This window comes from Neophocaena asiaeorientalis, unplaced genomic scaffold, assembly GCF_003031525.2.
Source record: "Neophocaena asiaeorientalis asiaeorientalis breed wild unplaced genomic scaffold, Neophocaena_asiaeorientalis_V1.1 scaffold150, whole genome shotgun sequence".
Classification (NCBI taxonomy): domain Eukaryota; kingdom Metazoa; phylum Chordata; class Mammalia; order Artiodactyla; family Phocoenidae; genus Neophocaena; species Neophocaena asiaeorientalis.
This window is the reverse complement of record NW_020176571.1, coordinates 11,898,483-11,919,566: the sequence shown is the minus strand read 5'-3', so window position 1 is coordinate 11,919,566 and position 21,084 is coordinate 11,898,483. Positions and strand designations below refer to the sequence as shown.

At 41.3% G+C, this 21,084-nt stretch overlaps 1 protein-coding gene across 2 annotated transcripts in view; it reads right to left on the bottom strand.

Moving 5' to 3' along the window:
* DERA (deoxyribose-phosphate aldolase) overlaps nucleotides 1-11,782 on the bottom strand; it is a 116,992-nt gene extending 105,210 nt beyond the window's left edge. For both annotated transcript variants that reach the window (XR_003001575.1, XM_024733397.1), the window contains exon 1: nucleotides 11,694-11,782. Coding sequence is in view for 1 of the 2 variants with exons in the window: in XM_024733397.1 (XP_024589165.1) it covers nucleotides 11,694-11,724 (31 nt within the window). In the remaining variant the exon portion in view is untranslated. The remainder of the gene's footprint in view (nucleotides 1-11,693) is intronic.
* Between the last annotated feature and the right edge of the window lie 9,302 nt (nucleotides 11,783-21,084).

Sequence of the window (21,084 nt, the reverse complement as noted above, 5' to 3'; positions counted from 1 at the left end):
CCAGAGTGGCACATCTGTCACAACAAGATCAACGAACAGTCATATGTCTGTTTCACCAATTTGGAAAGCACAAGCCAGGGCAATGGAGTCCCCTACCCAAGGTCACATGGCCAGATGCTGTCAGAGAAAGGACCAAAATGCCTGGGTCCCAATCCTGTATCCTTTCCTGATAAACCACAATGCACTGGGTGAAGCATACATGGCCAAGTACAGATCCCCGGACATTCACTCCACAGGGTGCCTGATTTCACTTGACATGTAAACGTACTCTTGTCGGCACCAAAACAATTTAACTCTCTTTCAGAAGCAGAGAGAAGTCTGCTTTTTCTCTGAGGCATCTTCCGTATTACTAGCACCAATGCCTAATGTCTAGACTCTACATGCTAATCACTAAGTCCCACAGCTTCTCTATTTTATGTAGTTACTGGCATAATATTACAACCAAACAATATTCATCTGCAGAATGAAACTGTGATTTTTTTCTTCCTGGGGCCAGATCCATGAGGTGTTTTCACTGATAAAACCCATACGAGATCTCTGCCTCATGCAAGAGATTTCCCACAGTATTTTTAAATGTTAGGAATAAATATCAATACAATGTTGACGGGTTCATTGTTTGAAACAGGGCAACGGCAGATCCCAAGGATGAGCAAAGTCTGCTTTCCTTGGCAAGAGTAAAGCTCTGTGCTTTCCCAGTGACACTTCAAAGTTTGATGAAGACAAGTTTCCCAAGGGCGGGGCCTCCCACCTTCTGTGGCCCTCGTCTCTTTCACAAAGACGTGGATAGTGTCGAGTACGCACTAGGTACTCTACGTATATGTGCTGGATGGAAGGGTTTGAGAGTATAATAATAATTACCTCCTGAAGAGTCAAAACTTTTTGAAAAAGGAAAATAAACTCTGCTTATAAAGATACAAGACTAAAATACATTTCTTGTTTCTTTGGAAAATTATCAGAAGCATTTCAGTTTCTCCCTAAATACGGAAGAAAAAAAAAAATCTCCCCCCAAAACGCCAAAATATACGGAGCTGGAGCTACTTTGCCAAATACAAACATAAAGAGGATTGTCCCCTTCCTCCCTGAGTCCACAATACAAACTTAATAACCTCCAAGGAAATATATGTTCTTTCTCCCACCAGAAAACTAACTAAATTACCCTTTCTGGTAGACAGTATCACATCTGCGGGTATTGGGATCTTTAGGGTCTGCTCCCTCCAGTCTCTGAGACCATGGAGAAGATACTCTCGGATAAGTTACCAAAATCATCATCAGGACCACTGTTGGACTGTATTTTTCCATTTAGCCACGGCATTATTTGAATAAAATATGCTCCGTTTCAGATACAATGCACTTTTCAGATATATACACCTACTTAACTGCCTTACACTCCTGATTTTTCCGATATAAATTCACAATATGCTTTGCACGTTTGGTGACATATTTCGACTAGAAAATAAAAGGCTAAATTGTCCCCAGATTTGCTTGCAGAAGCTTTGGTAACCAAATACAAAAAACTATGACATATAAAAGATATTAACGTAAAGGTAAAAGTGACAGAGAAAGGATTTCTCAAAAAAGGAATCCAGTCGTCCCTCGGTATCCACAGGATTCGTCCCGGGAGTCCCACGGATACCAAAATCTACGGATGCTCAAATATCTTACAGAAAATGGCACAGTACAATCAGCCCTTCAGGGATGCGGAACCCGCGGATACAAGCCAACTGAATACAGTAACGGAAGATTCCCTGAAACTCTAACTGATCTGGGTCACTCTGGCTTACTGCAGGGTTCTCAATATGCAGTGTTCATGAGAACCATCTGGGGAGCTTGTGAAATGTAGATTCCTGGGCTCCTCCTCTCACATGGGTAAGGAAAGCTATTGTGGAGCTCAGGAATCTGCATTTTTAACAAGCATCTCAGGTGATCCTGATTCAGGGCCAGAACCCAGCCGAGCTCCTACAAAGCTAGTGGTAAATGGAGGTAACGCAATGTATTGGAATAAATCAGCAAAGACAGAGCCTGAGCCTCAAGTCCAGTACTGCCTCTAACCAGCCCTGTGACCATAGCTTTACCTTCCTTAGGTCCCCATTTATTCGTCTGTAATACAAGGTATTATCTGTGAGACTGATACCTAAGTTGCCTTCCTGCTGTGAAAAGGTGACATGTTTAAAAAAAAAAAAAAAGAGGTAGTTTTATAAATGCGGACACTATTTATTTCCCTAGGAAACAGTGTTTGACATATTCCTAAGTAATGTTTATACAAGGATCTCTACATCAGAGATAATAGTCTGTAGACCTTAAACATGCCAGACATCTAGTTCAATGCCAAATGTTAGACACTGAATGAAATCACACACTTACACACACTCAAACACACCTCTACCTTGTGGCTATGGGGCAGGAGTTGTGTCCACTAGGTGTTCAGTTGCAAAGCTTACCTGACTCTGAATTACAAGAGCAGTTAATTTGGATATTTTTACCAGACATTAAACACCACAATCTTGACATTATTAACCACATTCCAGGAGAACCAAAGTACCACTTAAGTAGCACCTTTTTAGGAAGTAATTACCAGAGGCTGCTCTTATCTCAGACTTTGCTTTAGGGGAAGTAGGCCTGACTCTACAAAGACAGAAGTTGCAGCCCGGGAGAGTCTCAACACTTACAAATCTGTATAGTTTGCTGGAGCGGAGATGAAACATTTATCCCTCCCGTGTGACCACTTTGCTTTCCAGGGAAATGACTCTTCATGGCTGAGGCAGGCAGAGGAGAGGGACATCCACAGATGCGCACACACCACACACCAAAGTTAACTGAAAAATTTCAAAGTGCCTTTTTATGCCTTTAACTCAAAGACGAACACATTTCAAGGTGACACAATCCTCCAGTGACAGGCAGCGTTTTAAAAGGGCCAGCGCTCTCCACTTAATTTCTAGTGACACGTCTAAATCACATCCTCCAGGGCTCTCTCCGCTGTCTCGTTGACTAGTCTTTCTTTCCCGGCAGAGGTATCCCATTTCAAATGAGCGCCTGAACTTCGTGTTCCCTCCTAACAATTAAAATCCACAGAGCTCAGATGCTTTAAAAAAATTTTTGTTTGTTTTTTTTTTTAATTAGCAGGCACCATGGAAAACTTTTATTTATTTGATTATACAACAAACCCAAATGATTATAGTTCCTTCTGTTTACCAAAACAGTAGCAGAAAAATTAAACACAGTCTCATCACTCATGCTTATAAGCAAATGGTAAAAGACTTCTAAGGTAAAAAACAAAGTTTGAGTTCAGAAAAGGATGCCCAATTTAAAACCTAAAAGCGTACACGATCGTTATATTGACTCTGTGGATGAATTTCATACATAGAATACGAAGGGTTTTTTTCTTCTTTCTTCACTAAAATATTACTGTTAGCCATTACAGAATGAGAAGATTACACTAGAAATCTGGAAATTGGGTTCCTATAGTTAATGAAACATGCCAGGCTGTTTTGGGTAAGTTCCTTTGCAGAAACTACTCCCTGTCAAAAACATCCTTTCCAAAAACCTCCCCTGGACTACCTGTAAATTCCTCCATCACTTTCCAATCTGATTACTTCTATATGGTCACCTGTATCCTCCTGTGATGATGTACATGACAGTGTCCCTTCGTTGATTGTGAGCTTCAGGAAAGCAGGGACCAGGCTATGGTCACTCTGGTATCCCAGCCATTACCACGAGCAACAAGTAACCAGTGCCAGGAACAGCAGGAACTCTACTTTGTTTTTGGGGTTTTTTTTTAAATGTGTATAAATTTATAATACATAAGAATAAAATTTTTAAATGCATTCTGGTCCCCTCCCCTCCTAAACAACTGTCCTAACCCCCCACCGCGGGAGGGTGTGAGTCATTTGAGCCAGGTCAGAAGGGGGACTAACTATGGCCCAGAGTGGGTCTATGGGAGCCCAACAAGCTAGGGAGGCACTTAAGCACGGCGGGTAGGCCGGAGTCCAATGGCAACACAGAGGGTGTCTGCACGAAGGGAAGGGGTAGCCAGACATGGGAGTCGAGACAAGCAGGAAAAGGAGGCTATCTACGTGGATGGGCAGCCTGGCCCAGAGAGCCACAGACCTGCTGGGGGCTATCAATGTGGGCAGCAGCCTGACACAAGCAGTTGGAGCCCAGGCTGGATGAAGGTACCCAGCTCAGAGTGTCAGAACCTGAGTAAGTCCAGAAGAATGTCTACTGGCCGTGGAGTATGTACAGCCCAGCACGTGAAGGGTTTCAAATATGCAAAGAGACAAAAATGGAACAAATCCGTGGTATTGTACTGCAATTGGAGGAATCAGTCTGACTCCTGGTTTTCACTATATAGAGAGATATAGACAGATGATAAGTAGACAGCTACAGAAGTAAACGTGTGGGTGTTGTGTGTGTGTACACATTCTCTAGCTCTACGAAGTAAGGGGATTCAGAGCAGAGACATTCCAGTCACCATACGCATACCTACCGCCGAGATCATGGCATCTAAATACCATTATCCTCTGAAAGAAACATTCCTTGGAGAAAGAGCTGACTCTAGTGCTGGGACAGGGGAAGTATAAGATAAGCCTGGGACACCTTGTTAAGCCAAAAAAGAATGAAGTACTTCAAAAATAATGGTACACGTCAGAAAGAGAGAGAAGCTAGAATGAAGGGGCTCCCCTTAGCAAAATCTAAACAATTTGAATATTAAATAATAATAGTAACAATTACAACCCATTTGGAAAAAATAGGAAACCTCAAATATATACTAATATAGACAAACATAAATAAATTGAAAATCTGCAGAGAAACAGGGTACTTAAATAGTTTCAAAGTACCACCACACAAAATACACATGAATTACAAAGGTTAAAAGTAACTTTACAGTGGTGAAGCCTAGGAGACAGCACCTTAATCGAATAATCAAAATGAACACTATCAATAATGAGACAAGTCAATACCATGTGCTACCTAACAGGATACAATGAGAAGAACACAGCATCATTTCTGTGAAATTCCTGCCAGAGATGCATAATCTGAATCTAACCACGGAAAAAACACTGCAAACAGAAACGGAGGAACATCCTATAAAATAACTGGCCCGTATGCTGCAAAAGTCAATGAGACACTGAGCAATCATTTCAGCCTGAAGGCTAAAAAGACAGACAATTAAAGGCAACATATGATTGTGAAACGGATCTTTTTGAAATAAAAAACATTGTTTGGGACATATACACACTAACAAACGTAGTAAGGTAGATAGCCAGGGGGAAGCAGCCGCAAGGCACAGGGATATTACCTCGGTGCTTTGTGACAGCCTGGAGGGGTGGGATAGGGAGAGTGGGAGGGAGGGAGACGCAAGAGGGAAGACATATGGGAACTTATGTATATGTATAGCTTATTCACTTTGTTATAAAGCAGAAACTAACACACCATTGTAAAGCAATTATACCCCAATAAAGATGTTTAAAAAAAAAAAAAAACATTGTTTGGACAACTGGCCAAACGTGAATGAAGCTGGTGGATTGGATGGTAATAATGTGTCCACGTTAAAGGTCTCACTTTGAGGACTGCAGGGTTGTTGCAGCCTTTGAGGAAACTGTCCTTACCCATAGGAAATACTCAAGTATCCAGGGGTGGTGGTGCATCATGTCAGTCCACCGTGTTCCTCAGGTGGTTCAAAGGAAAAAGTTCTTTCTACTGCACTTATAGCTTCCCTAAAAGTTTGACACTGCTTTAAAGTGAAAAAAAAAAAAAATACAGCAAAAAACTTTTGCTATTCTGGTTTATAATCAATACAGGTTTCCCCTACTATCTGAAAGTAGAGGGCTCCTAGGAAACCTTTGGTCAGCCGAACTGGCACAAAGTGAAAAGTGTCACCCACTTTCCGAAAGTTCTCATTATGCCATTTCGCTCTTATGGAAGACCTATATTAGTAGGTCTAGTAACTTTTCGTAAAAGCAAAAATTCTTTTGAATTTCTTTCCTTTAGTGAACACAGGTACTAATGCAGGCATTTCATAAGTCAAGTGGCGTAAGGTAACCAAGTGCAGTGGGATACCTGTACTCAGTGGAAGATAATAAATTCATGTGTAAGATCAGAATTACATAAAAATAATTATTTTCATATTATCTTTCTTCCCTAGTACCTAGAATATTACACATACACACAGAGGCAGCTATGGCGTAAAGCAAACAATAAAGAACTTGTAGTCAGATGTTCTGGATTTGAATCATTACCTATGAAGCGAAAATAACAACTTACCCCAAAGGATTACTGGGAGAATTAAAAGAGGTGATGTTTGCAAAAGTATCACAGTAAACCTAAAGAAATATACATATACTAAGTATTAAAGAGAAAAAACATTGGATTCAGATGTAAAATCCACACTAATTTAAAATATGGCACAAATCAATTTTACAGTTAAGAAGAAATCTCCAGTTAACTCCACTTGGGAAATCCCCTGCAGAAATCTAATAATTTTTAATTCTATTCTTACCTAATCTTCAATGCCCTTCTGTCTCTCAAAAAATAAACAACAAAAGGGATTCTGGAAAGGTAATTCACGTTGTTTCTCACCTGAAATCTATAGACTCCTTAAACTGCCTTGTTTATAACTAAAGAGATTCCAGTTCTCAGGAAACTATAAAAAGAGGTCCCAAAATTAGAAATCCAAAAAAAACAAACCAAAAAAAACAAAGACAAAAAAGTTACCTCAAATCAACAAAAGATAATTATCAAAATTTTTCTCCATCTTCTTCTTTCTTTCTCTCTCTCTCTCTCTTTCTTTTTCTTTCTACACCTAAAGATCACATCAAGAGACAGGATTGTTTTTTAAACCCAGGAAGCCAAAGTAAGCCCAAAGACTAGAGTGTGAGAGCTGGGGTTTTCAAAAACACAGAGAGACAAGAAAAAGAAAACAAACCAACCGACAAAAAAAAAACCTGACCGCTTGGAGCTCACCCCCAGGTCCCCACCCCATGATGCCCTGAGGCACATCAGCACACCTACCTGAAGAAATCCCAGAGGAAGGCTGGCTTTAAGATGCCAGCCCAGAAAATTTCTTATTCAGTTACATCTAAGCTTACTCTCATAATCCACCAAAGTTTGGATATTTCCATTCTCCCTCAGGATAAACTTCATCTTCCCCCAAACAAATTGCAATGGTTAAGATGTGGGTTATGCAACAAGACCTACTGTATAGCACAGGGAACTCTGCTCAATATTATGTAACAACCTAAATGGGAAAAGAATTTGAAAAAGAATAGATACATGTATATATATATATATGTGTATATATATACATATATATATATAAAACTGAATCACTTTGCTGTACACCTGAAACTAACACAACATTGTTAACCAACTATACTCCAATATAAAATAAAAAGTTAAAAAAAAAAGATACAGGTTATGGTAATAAAACAAAAATCTTTCACACAGACACAGGCAAATCAAAGCTAAGAAATTCACAGTAAAATTATTCACTAGCTATCGACTTGCCTTCTCTTACATCACAGATCGAGTGCCCCAGGCAGCACATATAGACCAATTGCAGTGGTGAAGCACGTAGTGTTAGCACCAAACCATCTAGGTGTGAATTCTGGCTCTGCCACGTTAGCTCTGCCTAACTGGCTTTTGGCAAGTTACTTCAACTCTCTATACCTCAGTTTGCACATCTGTAGAACAGAGATCATAATAAAATCTTCACAGGGCTGTTGTGAAGACTAAATGAGATAATGCAAAAAGCACTCAGTATAGTACCCGGCACAAAACTAAAGCTCTATGGTAACCACCATCATTATACCCAGCACCTAGGCATAGTGTCTAGTGTTAAATAAAGAATTATTGTGCAAGCAAACCATGCTTTGCCTAACTTTAAAGTTTAAGATTCCAGTCAAAAAAATGTTTTTTTAACTTTTCTAAGATAACTTTGCAGTGGAAAAATCACCACCACCAAAATCAGAAGCATTCTACACCAAAGTTATGCCTTAGCACAAGTGGCAGAAATGAGCTACTTACATTTTGATTCTCATCGAAGTTCTTAAAGGGAAAATAAAAGTTACAAGGCCAAGACGGCCAGAACTCTGTTATGGCAACTCATTTAAGGTGGTTTAGGCACAACTATCTAATTTCTTAAATAGACAAAAATAAATGCAAAGTAACTGCATATCACATTTGCACTTATTTTAATTGTAGTTTTGGCTTGATGCCCAGCTAGGGATCGGACCTAGCTCTGTGAAGACAGAGACTACCCTTGTCCATCTTGTATCCCCAGAGCCCAGGGTAATACTACCCAGTTGACAATCGGTACTCGATAACTACTTTTTGGATGAATAACAGTGCTTTGTAAAATATAAAATCCCGTCTTCCTTCTTGGTTTGGCAACTGATCCAGAACTGATCTCGTTTATCTGTATTTTAAGCAAATAAACTGCCCCTTCTGTTTGTTCTGACTTGGATTACAAAAAATGCCCCTACAGAGCAAAACATTCCTCAGTAATCATGGTCCCTGATCATTCCAATTGTGGATATATGCCTAAAACAATCTCTTTTTACTGCAACACAGGAAATTCGTAGAATTGTCCCCATCCTGTCCCAGTTAAAAATCAGTTTTCAATTAGTTTTTTTGTTTTTCAGATATCTTTGTAAATTTCCTTTCTGAACACAAGACCTTACAGATATACAGACAGATACAAAGCAGAGACCCTTAGAAGTCACCTAATACAAACACCCCCATTTTCCAGATGCCTCCAAAGAAAATCACATTTGAAAGGAAGCCACACTGCCAACATCCTTCGTAAGCCTCTTGAGATCTCTTTAAAGACAGAAGTAACAAAATTGAATTGTAACGTTATTCAGAAAAGAGGGAGAAGGTAGAGACTGCACAGCACCTGTCCACACACAGGGCCCAGGTGGACACCCCAGTGCTCCCAAGCAAGGAGTAGTTCTAAATTCACTCCTGCATTCAGCAGGCACGTTTGTGGGCCTTCCGTGTGCCAGACACTATCCTAACTGCCTGGGATACATCAATGAAAAAAAGAAAGATCACTGCCCCTGCTGCACCTACATTTTAGGCAAAACTTAACAGGCATCTAGCAGAATAAGGAAAAGAACATCATCGGTCCATTTTAATAGAATGCAAAGGGCCAGAAGCACTCCATAGAGCCCTAAAGATCTTTAAGCCAGTGGTTCTCAAATCTGAGTGCATTTCAGAACCACTTTAAAACCACCAGAATGCCAGGGCCCACCCCCAGAGTTTCTGACTCATTAAGAGATCAATGTGGCCTGAGAATTTGCATTTCTAATGAGCTGTCACCTAATGTTAATGCTGTAGGTCCCAGAACCACACTCTGAGAACTGCTGATCTACTGTTCAAAGAAAGCAAGTAGCCTGGCCAAAGCCCCAGGCTGGAGCTAGACCAGATTTAGGGTTCTTTTTCCTTCTGATTCCAAACTGGTCAAGCCTTCTCCATAGGAGGACACAGCTGTCACCTACCCACTTAATGGCAAACACTGCCCAAAGAAAAAGAGGTTTTTAGCTTTATGCATAAGTTGGAGAAAATCAGAAATTAATGTTTTAAGTAGAAAATATCTTAAACAGATAGGATTGATCACTAAACACTGACATAAAAATGAACATTAGAGGGTCTGTTCTTTCTTTCTCATGTCCAATGGGTCCATAAAAGAATGTTTTCCTTGAAGGTTTTATCATGAGGGTCAGATTCAGTCTCAAATGAACCTATTTATTAAAAAACAAAAGTCTATTAACAAGAAGTATATACATGCACTACAATATAAATTAGTGACTGTATCAGTAACAATTTTAGTTTTTTTGTTCCAACTGTATTTTCTAAAATTTTTACAATAAACATGAATTCCTTCATAATAAGGGAATAAAAGTTTATTTCTTTAAAAAAGTTAGTGTTTATTTTAAAAGACTTTTAATTAGAAAACTCTATAAAAGACATCAACTAATAAAATGCATAAATTAATACTGAATGATTTTTTTTCCTAGTACATAAATATTTCAAATAATTTATTTTAGGCCAAATCTCTGTCTGGATTAATGATTAATACCAGTGAAGGAAAAACACGCTAGAAATATATCTGATGTTATTTAAACAAAGAGAATAAAACAAAACTATGATCATTTAAATAGCTGCATAAAAATCACATTTACTATTATTCTACATAGCAATTGATTTTTGTCTATACTGTTACTTTTCAACAAATGAATGGATGTGATTCTAATTCTTGCAAATAAAGTAAAAAAAGTTCTATGTCAACTATACCTCAATAAGAAAAAGAAAGAGAAAAAGGTTTGTGTTTCTTGAAAGAAAAATAAACTGCTAAGTTTTGGGGAAATAACAGTGCATCAAATGGCGAACAAAGTCACGCAGCCATACCCTGAAGATACCAAGATGACTAAGACCCACAGCCCATCCCCATCCCCCATCCATCATCTTTCTGGATCTTCCAATCTAGGGAACTCCTTTATTACTAAAGTCCACATTCCAAAGATAGAACTAGAGTTTAAAATATAACCTGCTAAAGGGCAGTGAGTAAAGGCGAATCAGTTCGGTGAGGAAATCACCTGCCTTTATAAAGACAAGCTCTTACCATTCGACAAAAGTTCTGGACCATCTCATGAAGCCTAGACTCTAGTTAGAACAGTCACTTTTAAAGAAAAAAGTGTACCCGTATGACTTACATACAATTTATAGCTAATTTTCTCAAAACTGGCCCCTAAAAACAGAATTCACCTTTTAACACTATTACTGTACATACTTACTTGGTACATTGTGAGTACCTAGTAAACTATTATATACTTACTATATAATACTATTATATACTTACTATGTACTCACAATGTGCCAAACAATTAACATCCTCTCATTTAATCTCCAAACCAATTTATAAGGTAAGTGCTATTATAATCATTTTACAGATTAAGAAATTTAAGCACAGAGTGATTAAGTTATTTGCCCAAAGTCACAGAGCTAAACTGAAGATCCAGGATACCGATATGCAAGCTATAGTACTTAAACTGAGATCCTTAACCTTTGGCTCCATCATGGTTTTGCTATGTTTGAATTGCGAATTTTTCACATTTTGGGAAATCAAAACTAAGTTTTCTTGCCAGAAATATTTTAGAACACCAATGAAATGCAATAAATGAGGAAATAATCCAAGCACTTTTAGAAGTCGCTGTACTTCTAAAAATCACACAATTTACATTAAGTTACATAGTCCAGAGACAACTTTTCCAACAGCACGATCACTCTGGGGATACGGCTGTGTTAACAATTACCTATGGAAAACCCGGCATTAAATCGCACAAGATAATTCTATTAGGAGCGTGGAAGGGAGGTTTTCATCTGGTTTGTCTGGGGGTCTTTGGGGGTTTTTTGTTGTTGCTGTTCTTCGCAACCAGGTGAGCTAATGAGTTGGAATATAAAAGTCTAATCCATTCCTATTCCTTTCACTTATAAATATAAGGCTTGAGAGTCAAGGTTTGCGGGGTCCACGTGCGCAGGGGCTGTGTCTCCCAGGTGCGGCCCCCATGCCTACGCCTCCCGCCCCGGGGAGCACGCGCCCAGGGACCCCTGGCCAGGGCACCGGGCGGCGTGAGGCTCGAAGAGACAGGGGACCGGAGCAACGGAGAGGGGAGAGAGCGACCGCGGGCCCTTACCGAGCTCCGTGCCTCGCTGGTGCGCCAACATGGTACGGCCGCCACTGCACAGTGCGGCCCCGCGCGCCCGCCTGCCCGCCTGCCTTAGCTCTGCCCTTCCTGCTTCCGCGCACGCCGCACGCCCCGCCCTCTCCGCTCTAGGGGCGGAGCCCCCGGCCGGGCCGCGGAGGCGGGATCCCGGGTCTTTTTCTCTGCCAGGAAAAGCCGTTGCGCGCATTCCTCGGTCTTCTCCACCAGGTGCGGAACTCGCGTACTAACTCCCGCAAACCATGCTGCCAGAACTAGTGGTGAAACCCTTAAGTTGCTGACTGTACTGAATAAAAGCATTTAGAGACTTTTCACCGTAGGATTACAGAACAAGAAGGGAGAGGATCCTTCCAATTACTGCCTGAGACCAGAGCTCGAGGACCCCACACCTGAAACGGGAGCGGTGATCCCTTAGCCTGGTAAGGGCGGCCAACCAGCAAACTGGGGCCCGGTGCCATGTGACTTCTACGCTTGGCTTCCTGAAGAGAAGCAACTCTGTGGCTAGAAAAACCAGGGGGCCTGGGAGTGGGAAGAACTGGGGTCTCAGCTTTGCTCCGGCAGCGATTAAGTGTGACACTGGGCCATCAACTGCCCTTCTAAGCTTCATTTTCCTTATCTGTAAGAAAGCACCTTGACAACATCTTTTTTTTTTTTAATTATTTATTTATTTTTGGCTGTGTTGGGTCTTCGTTGCTGCGTGCAGGCTTTCTCTAGTTGTGGCAAATGGGGGCTACTCTTCGTTGCGGTGCATGGGCTTCTCATTGTGGTGGCTTCTTTTGTTGCAGAGCATGGCCACTAGGTGGGCAGGCTTCAGTAGTTGTGGCTCGCAGGCTCAGTAGTTATGGCGCACGGGCTTAGTTGCTCTGCGACATGTGGGATCTTCCCTGACCGGGGCTCGAACCTGTGTTCCCTGCGTTGGCAGGCGGATTCTTAACCACTGCGCCACCAGGGAAGTCCCTTAACAACATCTTGGAGCTCTAAAATTCTCCTTCTGTGATTCTAAGAATTTTTTCAGGCTTTTTTTGTGAGCAGGAGGTTAAAGTTATCTGGAGTCACTCAACACAGGCTACTAATCAACTCTGTACTCATGGTCAGAGACAGCTCCACTCTGCTGAAAGAAGAAACTCTCTTAGTTATGGCTTGTTTACCATGAGCCGGTTACTATGCTAGGTACTTTCAGAGAGATGATAGCATTTGAATCCCAGAACAATCCTGTCAAGTATGTACTGTATCTCCCTTGCTCTATACAGACACCAAAGTTATGAACAGAGGCATCCTGGTGTAATGGAGCAGACTCCAAACGGGTCCAACTCAATACACCAACAATTCCACCTAATGACTAGCTGGTTCCAGGAATGTTACTGCCTGTAAAATGGGGATGTTCAAAATAGATTTGACTTGCAAAGGTGCTGTACGTGTGTAAAGCGTCTCGTACAACACACATCATGGCACATAGTAGGTGCTCAACAAATGGAAGCTACGAATGTTACTGTCAGCTTCACACAGCAATTATAGGCTACATAGGAAAGGTAATCCCAGTCTTTTCCCCCCACACGTAGCTGCCTCTCAGCCTTGTCAGCACAAAGCCATTGCCAAACATTTTGAAAGTGTCTACATCCCATTCATTTATATAATAGCATTTTACCTATTTCTGTCTTCACCCTGAAAGCCCCGAGCTGGCCTAGCATTCACAGCTAGACCACCGTGTTCCCCAGTAGAACGTAAAACAATTTCACAGAACACCAACATCAGCCAAGGCCGTTGTGCCCCTGATAAATCAACAAAAACAAGACCCCTTGTAATCACGTCTGAACACAAAAAATGAACATTGTCCAAACCACAAAAATGACCAAACAGCCCCCTAATCCTGGCTATTATAAGAGACTGTCACTTCTTTACTTGTCAGTTTTAGCCTCACCCCATTCTTCTTGTATTTTAGATAAGAATTAAAATGCCCTGTCGGAATTATCACCCCTTCCTGCCAACATCAATGCAGAGCAATGGCCCACTTCCTTGAACTTTCCCCAAATCACCAACCACAAGCCCAAATCCTATGTCATTTCTGACACCCTCTAACTGAGACATCTCACAGTTCCCCTGGTGAGTGTTCTCCCTTATTGCAGCAAGTCAGTAAACCCAAATTTATTCCTGGTGATCTTTGGCTGGAGAGGCCTGAAATCCCTAAAAGATACAAAGACAATAAATGGAATTCTAATTTTTAGAGGCAGATAACAACTCTAAGCCAGATTCCAAGCCATTCATTATGCATTCATGGATAATGTAAATGTATTAAAATAAACCAAAAAAAGCTGTGAGATCCTAACTTAGTTGGAAAACCAGAAGCAGGACAGCCTTCTCTAGCAAACATTTTTGCAATATATCTGACAAGAATTTCTCAAGGATTTTTTCTAAAACTGGCCTGTTGCACAGTGCTAATCTGGAATTAATCTCTACAGTTTGAACGTATGTCAAATTGGCAGCATTCAGAGACACTAGGGATGGAATGCAAAAAGCGAGGGTTTTTTTAATGAAGAAATGTTGCTAAGTTTCACTTTGTGAACTTCCCTTTTAAATTTATTGCTTTCTGAAACTTCTAAAGTATCCATCCTTAAGGTAAGACCTCTCAGCTCTTTGGACCACTACTACATTGGAATCTCCCAAAAGTTTTTTTCCTGAAACAGATTCTAGGCTTCACCACAGCTCTACTGAATCAGAATCTCTAGGACCGAGCTTCCCTGGTGGCGAAGTGGTTGAGAATCTGCCTGCCAATGCAGGGGTTATGGGTTCGACCCCTGGTCTGGGAAGATTCCTCATGCCGCGGTTACAACTAGGCCCGTGAGCCACAACTACTGAGCCTGCACTCTAGAGCCCGTGAGCCACAACTACTGAGCCTGCCCTCTAGAGCCCGTGAGCCACAACTACTGAGCCTGCCCTCTAGAGCCCGTGAGCCACAACTACTGAGCCTGCCCTCTAGAGCCCGTGAGCCACAACTACTGAGCCTGCCCTCTAGAGCCCGTGAGCCACAACTACTGAGCCTGCCCTCTAGAGCCCGTGAGCCACAACTACTGAGCCTGCCCTCTAGAGCCCGTGAGCCACAACTACTAAGCCCGCGTGCCACAGCTACCGAAGCCTGCGCACCTAGAGCCCGCACACTGCAACGAAGAGTAACCCCCGCTTGCCGCAACTAAAGAAAGCCCGCGCACAGCAACAAAGACCCAACGCAGCCAAAATTAATTTATTTTTAAAAAACAGGTTTTTTTAGGTTGTATGTGACAGCTGTCCTATCAGCATGCATTTAAAAAAAGACATCAAGGGGCTTCCCTGGTGGCGCAGTGGTTGGGAGTCCGCCTGCCGATGCAGGGGACGCGGGATCGTGTCCCGGTCCGGGAGGATCCCACATGCTGCGGAGCGGCTGGGCCCGTGAGCCATGGCCGCTGGGCCTGCGCGTCCGGAGCCTGTGCTCTGCAATGGGAGAGGCCACAGTGGTGAGAGGCCCGCGTACTGCAAACAAACAAACAAACAAAACAAAAAAAAAAAACAAAGGCATCAAAATTGGTGAACTTTTGTATACCCATTTTAATATTGAAGATGGAAGAAAAAAAGCAACATTTTCGGCATAATATGCTTTATTATTTCAAGAAAGGTAAAATGCAACTGAAATGCAAAAAAAGATTTGTGCAGTGTGTGGAGAAGGTGCTGTGACTGATGGAACGTGTAAAAAGTAGTTTGTGAATTTCTCCCTGGTCTATGCTCCACAGTGGGGTAGACCAGTTGAAGTTGATAGTGATCAAATCAAGACATAACTGAGAACAATCAACCATGTGGGAGATAGCTGGCATACTCAAAATATCCAAATCAAGCATTGAAAATCATTTGCACCAGCTTGGTTATGTTGATCGCTTTGATGTTTAGTTTCCATGTAAGTTAAGCAAAAAAAACCCTTCTTGACCATATTTCTGCATGCGATTCTCTACTTAAACGTAATGAAAATGTTCCATTTTTAAAACAAATTGTGACAGGCGATGAAAAGTGGATACTGTACAATTATGTGGAACGGAAGAGATCGTGGGGCAAGTGAAATGAAATACCACCAACCACACCAAAGGCCGGTCTTCATCCAAAGAAGGTGATATTGCGTATATGGTGGGATTGGAAGGGAGTTCTCTATTATGAGCTGCTTCCGGAAAACCAAACGATTAATTCCAACAAGTACTAGTTAGACCAACTTAAAGCAGCACTCGACGAAAAGCGTCCAGAATTAGTCAACAGAAAACGCGTAATCTTCCATCAGGATAATGCAAGACCACATGTTTTTAAAACGCGTAATCTTCCATCAGGATAATGCAAGACCACCTTTTTTCTTTTTTTTTTTTTTTTTTGCGGTACGCGGGCCTCTCACTGTTGTGGCCTCTCCCGTTGTGGAGCACAGGCTCCAGACGCGCAGGCTCAGCGGCCATGGCTCACGCGCCCAGCCGCTCCGCGGCATGTAGGGATCTTTCACAGAACGGGTCACGAACCCGTGTTCCCTGCATTAGCAGGCGGACTCTCAACCACTGCGCCACCAGGGAAGCCCGCTAGACCGCATGTTTCTTTGATATCAGGCAAAACCTGTTACAGCTTGGCTGAGAAGTTCTGATTCATCTGCCGTATTCACCAGATGTTGCATCTTCGGATTTCCATTTATTTCGGTCTTTACAAAATTCTCTTAATGAAAAAAACTCCAATTCCCTGGAAGGCTGTAAAAGGCACCTGGAACAGTTCTTTGCTCAAAAAGATAAAAAGTTTTGGGAAGATGGAATTACAAAGTTGCCTGAAAAATGGCAGAAGGTAGTGGAACAAAAGGGTGAATACGTTGTTCAATGAAGTTCTTGGTGAACATGAAGACTGTCTTTTATTTTTGCTTAAAAACCGAAGGCACTTTTTGGCCAACCCAATACTTGTGTTCGCTTGGTCATATGCCCAGGGCCTACTACAGTACTTGTTAGATGAATGATCATATATTACTGTTTGTGCTACTTTCTTACAGTGCCCACTGTTTTAACAAGTCCAATTTTATTCGACTGTAGTCTTTATGATTTCTTAGAGCAGTCCTTCACAGGTTCCTTAGGTAAAAATTCACTTAGATTATGGATTGTCAACAGTATTTCTAAATCGGATGGGGGAAAGTGTAGAAACAGGGAGGACTAGGGGAGAGTATGAATATTAGAATCAAAATATTTCAGAACTGCAGAGAGACTTCTAGAACATCTAGTTCCTACTTCATGGTGAAATAAGAAAAATAAGAATTATACTGAGTCTCTTATGAAGTTTTATTCAATTTAAAGAACAGTCCTGACACTATGCCCTTCACTACCAACTTGGATTTTAAAATGAACTTTTCTTTCATGAATATTGTGCTGGTAGATGTTTTCATAGCCTCACTTGGCAAAATTAGAGGCAGACCACTCAGTCTTGCCACCGACCCCCACCTAACCCCCCCTGCCTTTTTAATCTATTTTTCCACCAAATCCCAAAGTTGGGAAATCACTGATAAATAGATAACACTAGCTAATATTAAGTGCTTCGTATGAGTTAAGCCCATTCCATCAATTATTTGATCCCTCCCCACCAAATCTGTTCAAACCCAGGCAATATAACCTACAGACCACACACTTACTGTCCCAACTATTTCTTTGAAGCCAAACTCATTAGACAAGTCATTTAACCTCTAAAATAGTTTCCCATATGTATAATGTAGATACTACCCATCTCCACTGGGTTATTGGAGAGATTAAAAAAATACTATTTCTACACACATCTGTAAACTTTAACCAGTTCTTTTCCACTTGACCAAGTTCCATTCTCTCATTAATTATATAAAGTGATTCAACCTATAAAGTATGGTTACTGTTCATTAGCTATCATTTAGATGCATACTCCGGCCTTGTTTCCACAGGTCAATTTGTTAGATGCCTCATTTGTTTCTCCAAGAACTCTGTTAATTTTAAAGTCACACTGATCTACCTGACACCGTCACACTGTGCATTCCTATAGCTAAGCAAAGAAAAGCTAAGCCTATCTGAGAATGTTCTTCCTCCAGTGATTCTTTTTCTTCAGGAATCCCCCTAGTGTGAGACCCACATGTAACTCAACAGAACCACTGTTTGTCCGAAAATATTCAGGTGTAAAACATAAGGTTCCTACAAGAGAAATATTTCCCCTTGGTCTGCATTTTCAATTCCCCATTCTCTTGCTCCATCCTGAACAGTTACATCCATTTGCCTCCACCTTCGTCTCAAAAACAGGCAGCTAAATTAATAATTCCATTGACTTTGAACTATTAAAACATGTAACCTTTAAGTTATTATGGTACATCTTTACTATTTTGTAGACATTAAAACGAGTATGTTGAACTTTACTGACATGAAAAATTCTCAAGAGAATTGATTGCGCTCAATCCTGGTTTCTTAGAAGAAACCTCTAGATGACACGGAGACGCAATGATTCGTAGGGTAAATTACTAAAACTTAGGCAGGATTTGAGCTACCATGACGTTAGGACATAGAGAGGAAGTGCCGGAGGAAGAATGGAATGGGAAGCAGGGTGGAGATGGGGAGACTGTATCACACAAGCTGAAGTCCTCCTAGGTTATTGGACCTCAAGTCCGATAAAGCTGTACATGAATTCACTGGAGAGGCAAGTGCTTTGAGTAGGTTCCGGCCACGTCTGACTCTTCAGTGGAGAGGACGGGCTGCTGCATAACTGAAAAATAATCTTACTGGTCTGGTAAGATCTGGTGCTCATTTAGGGACTTGTTTCAGCATCTATTGAGCACTTATGAGGTACCAGCCACCTTTCTAAGCAAAGCAATATTGGTGAAGACAAAAAATATACGAGGTAATTTCAGACTGGTAAGAACTCTGAATAAAATAGGGCAAAATAGCAAGTGACAAGAGGGTCACAGGACTTGAGACCTGAATCACAAGAAAGGGTCAGCCATGCATATATTTAAGTAAGAGTGGCTCCAGTAGCAGAAATAGCAAGCCAAGTGAAAAGGCCTTGTGAAATGAAGCCACTGAGGCTAGAGCAGGACAAGCAAGGGGAAAATGAAAAGTCATAAAGGCAGTAAGAGTCAGAAAATAGTAAAAACATGGTATAATAGGAAGACACTATGGATTTAAACAGGACAGTCACTCAGCCTCTTCAAGCCCTAAAGCAATTACCTTTCCTGCTGTGTAGAAAATGGATGGGATGAGGGCAGGGTGGGGGAGTAGGGGCAAGAGGGGACAGTTAGGAAGGCACTGCAGCCGTCTACGTAAGAAACAGAGGGAGCCTGGTCTAGGGTGTTAACAGTGGACATGAGGCAAGTACAGACTCAGGAGAACCCACAGGACTTACATATAGACTAAAAATAGGGATAGGAGAACAGACTCAAGGACTTTATGTCTTTCAGTTTAGGCAGTGCCCATTATCAGAATGGGTAACAAGTTGGGGAAATAGGTTTGGTTGAGAAATTAAGCTTTGTTTTCCACAGGTAAGTCTGAGATGCTTACTAAAGGTTAAGGTAGAACATCAACTATGCCATTAAACTCTGGTGCTCAGGGCAGCAGGCTGGATATATGAATTTGAAAGATTTCAGAAAACACTGAATCCCACAGTGAGTTTTCCCTTTGGAGAGCAGAGCTAGAAAGTATAGACCAGACCTGAAGCAGAAAAGGAGGAATTGGCAAATTCAGAAGCAGTCAGAAAGATTTAAGTAAAACCAGGAGTGGGATAGAAGCTGCAGAGAAGTGAAAAAAATAAAGTATTTCAAAAACAAGGAAGTAGACAACTATTGAATGCTGCTGAAGGTTTAGTAAGATGAGAAAACTGACCACTGGGTTAGAAACATGCAGGACACTTGAGACTTTGACAAATGCAATTTTCGTAAATATATACTTTAACTTTTTGCTACATTTCTACTATAGGATTCTACCATTAGAAGGTCTGGTAAACAGACTAATGGCCCCCCAAAGATGTCCATATCCTAATCCCTGGAACCTGCGAATGTTGCCTTACATGGCAAAAGGGACTTTACAGATGGTAGTAAGTTAAGGATCTTGAACTGAGGAGTTTATCCAGGTGGGTCCAATGTAATCACAAACATCCTTTTAATAAGTTAAAGAGGGTGGCAGGAGACTCAGAGATTTGAAGATGCTATGTTGCCAGCTTTGAAGACGGAGAAAGAGACCACGAGCCAAGGAATGCCAGTGGCCTCTGGAAGCTGGAAAAAGGAAATAGATTCTCTCCTAGTTTCCAGAAGGAATGCAGCTCTGCCAACACCTTGATTTTAGCTAACGATCACTAATCCGGCAAAAGCCAAAACCTAAAATGACTTGACTGGGTAACCAGAATCTAAAAACCTAAGAACTTGACAATACGGTCAACCAGAGATCTGACCAACATGAACTCGCTAATCACACAAGTATAAGTTATGGTATGACAGAGCTCCATGGCCTGAAATTCTTCAACTCGTAAACTTAAAACAACTTTTACAGATTTCAAGCTATATGCCACCCAGTGATGGTGTAAGTATGCATCTGTATTTTCTTTTTTTTTACTCTGAGTTAACAGAATCATGCTCTTTTTTTGTTGTGGAGCATGGGCTCTAGAGCGCGGGCTCAGTAGTTGTGGCGCACGGGCTTAGTTGCTCTGCGGCATGTGGGATCTTCCCGGACCAGGGCTCAAACCCGTGTCCCCTGCATCGGCAGATGGATTCTTAACCACTGCGCCACCACGGAAGTCCCTGTATTTTCTTTTGACTTTTATGAAACCTGAATAGAAGAGACTTCCTTTGGTCATAAACTTCATAAATACCAAGCAATTTCAAAATGCCAACCTGGTGCATATAAATCTCAACTGTATTTAAGATAAGTCAGACTAGGATTAGAGTCTGTGGTACACGGACAATACTGCTGCTGGAAAGCAGAGAACCAGGCATGTAGCAAGTTGACAAGAAAATACGCTCACGCTGTGAGACCCTGTGTGAATTATCAGTCGGCTCTCCCCATGACACACCTCTCTTGGCCCTCTAAGGCAGTCACAGCCTACTGTGCTTTCCGCCAGTTTACCAGAAATCCTCAAAAACTTTTTTTTTGGTTGGTTATTCCTTTTAAGGAAAGTTATCAAGGGTCATTCACAAGATAGGGAAAAAGCAATTTGGCAGAGATGTTATTTATTTCTCTGAAGTATTTACAAACTACTAGTTCAATATTCCTTCCATATTAAAAAATATATGTATCACAAATCTAAACTCAGTTGATTCATTTTATTAAAAGGTAAAAAAAAAAAAAAAAGGCTTTCTGAATACCACCTGAACTTAAAAGGATAAAGTAAAACAAACATT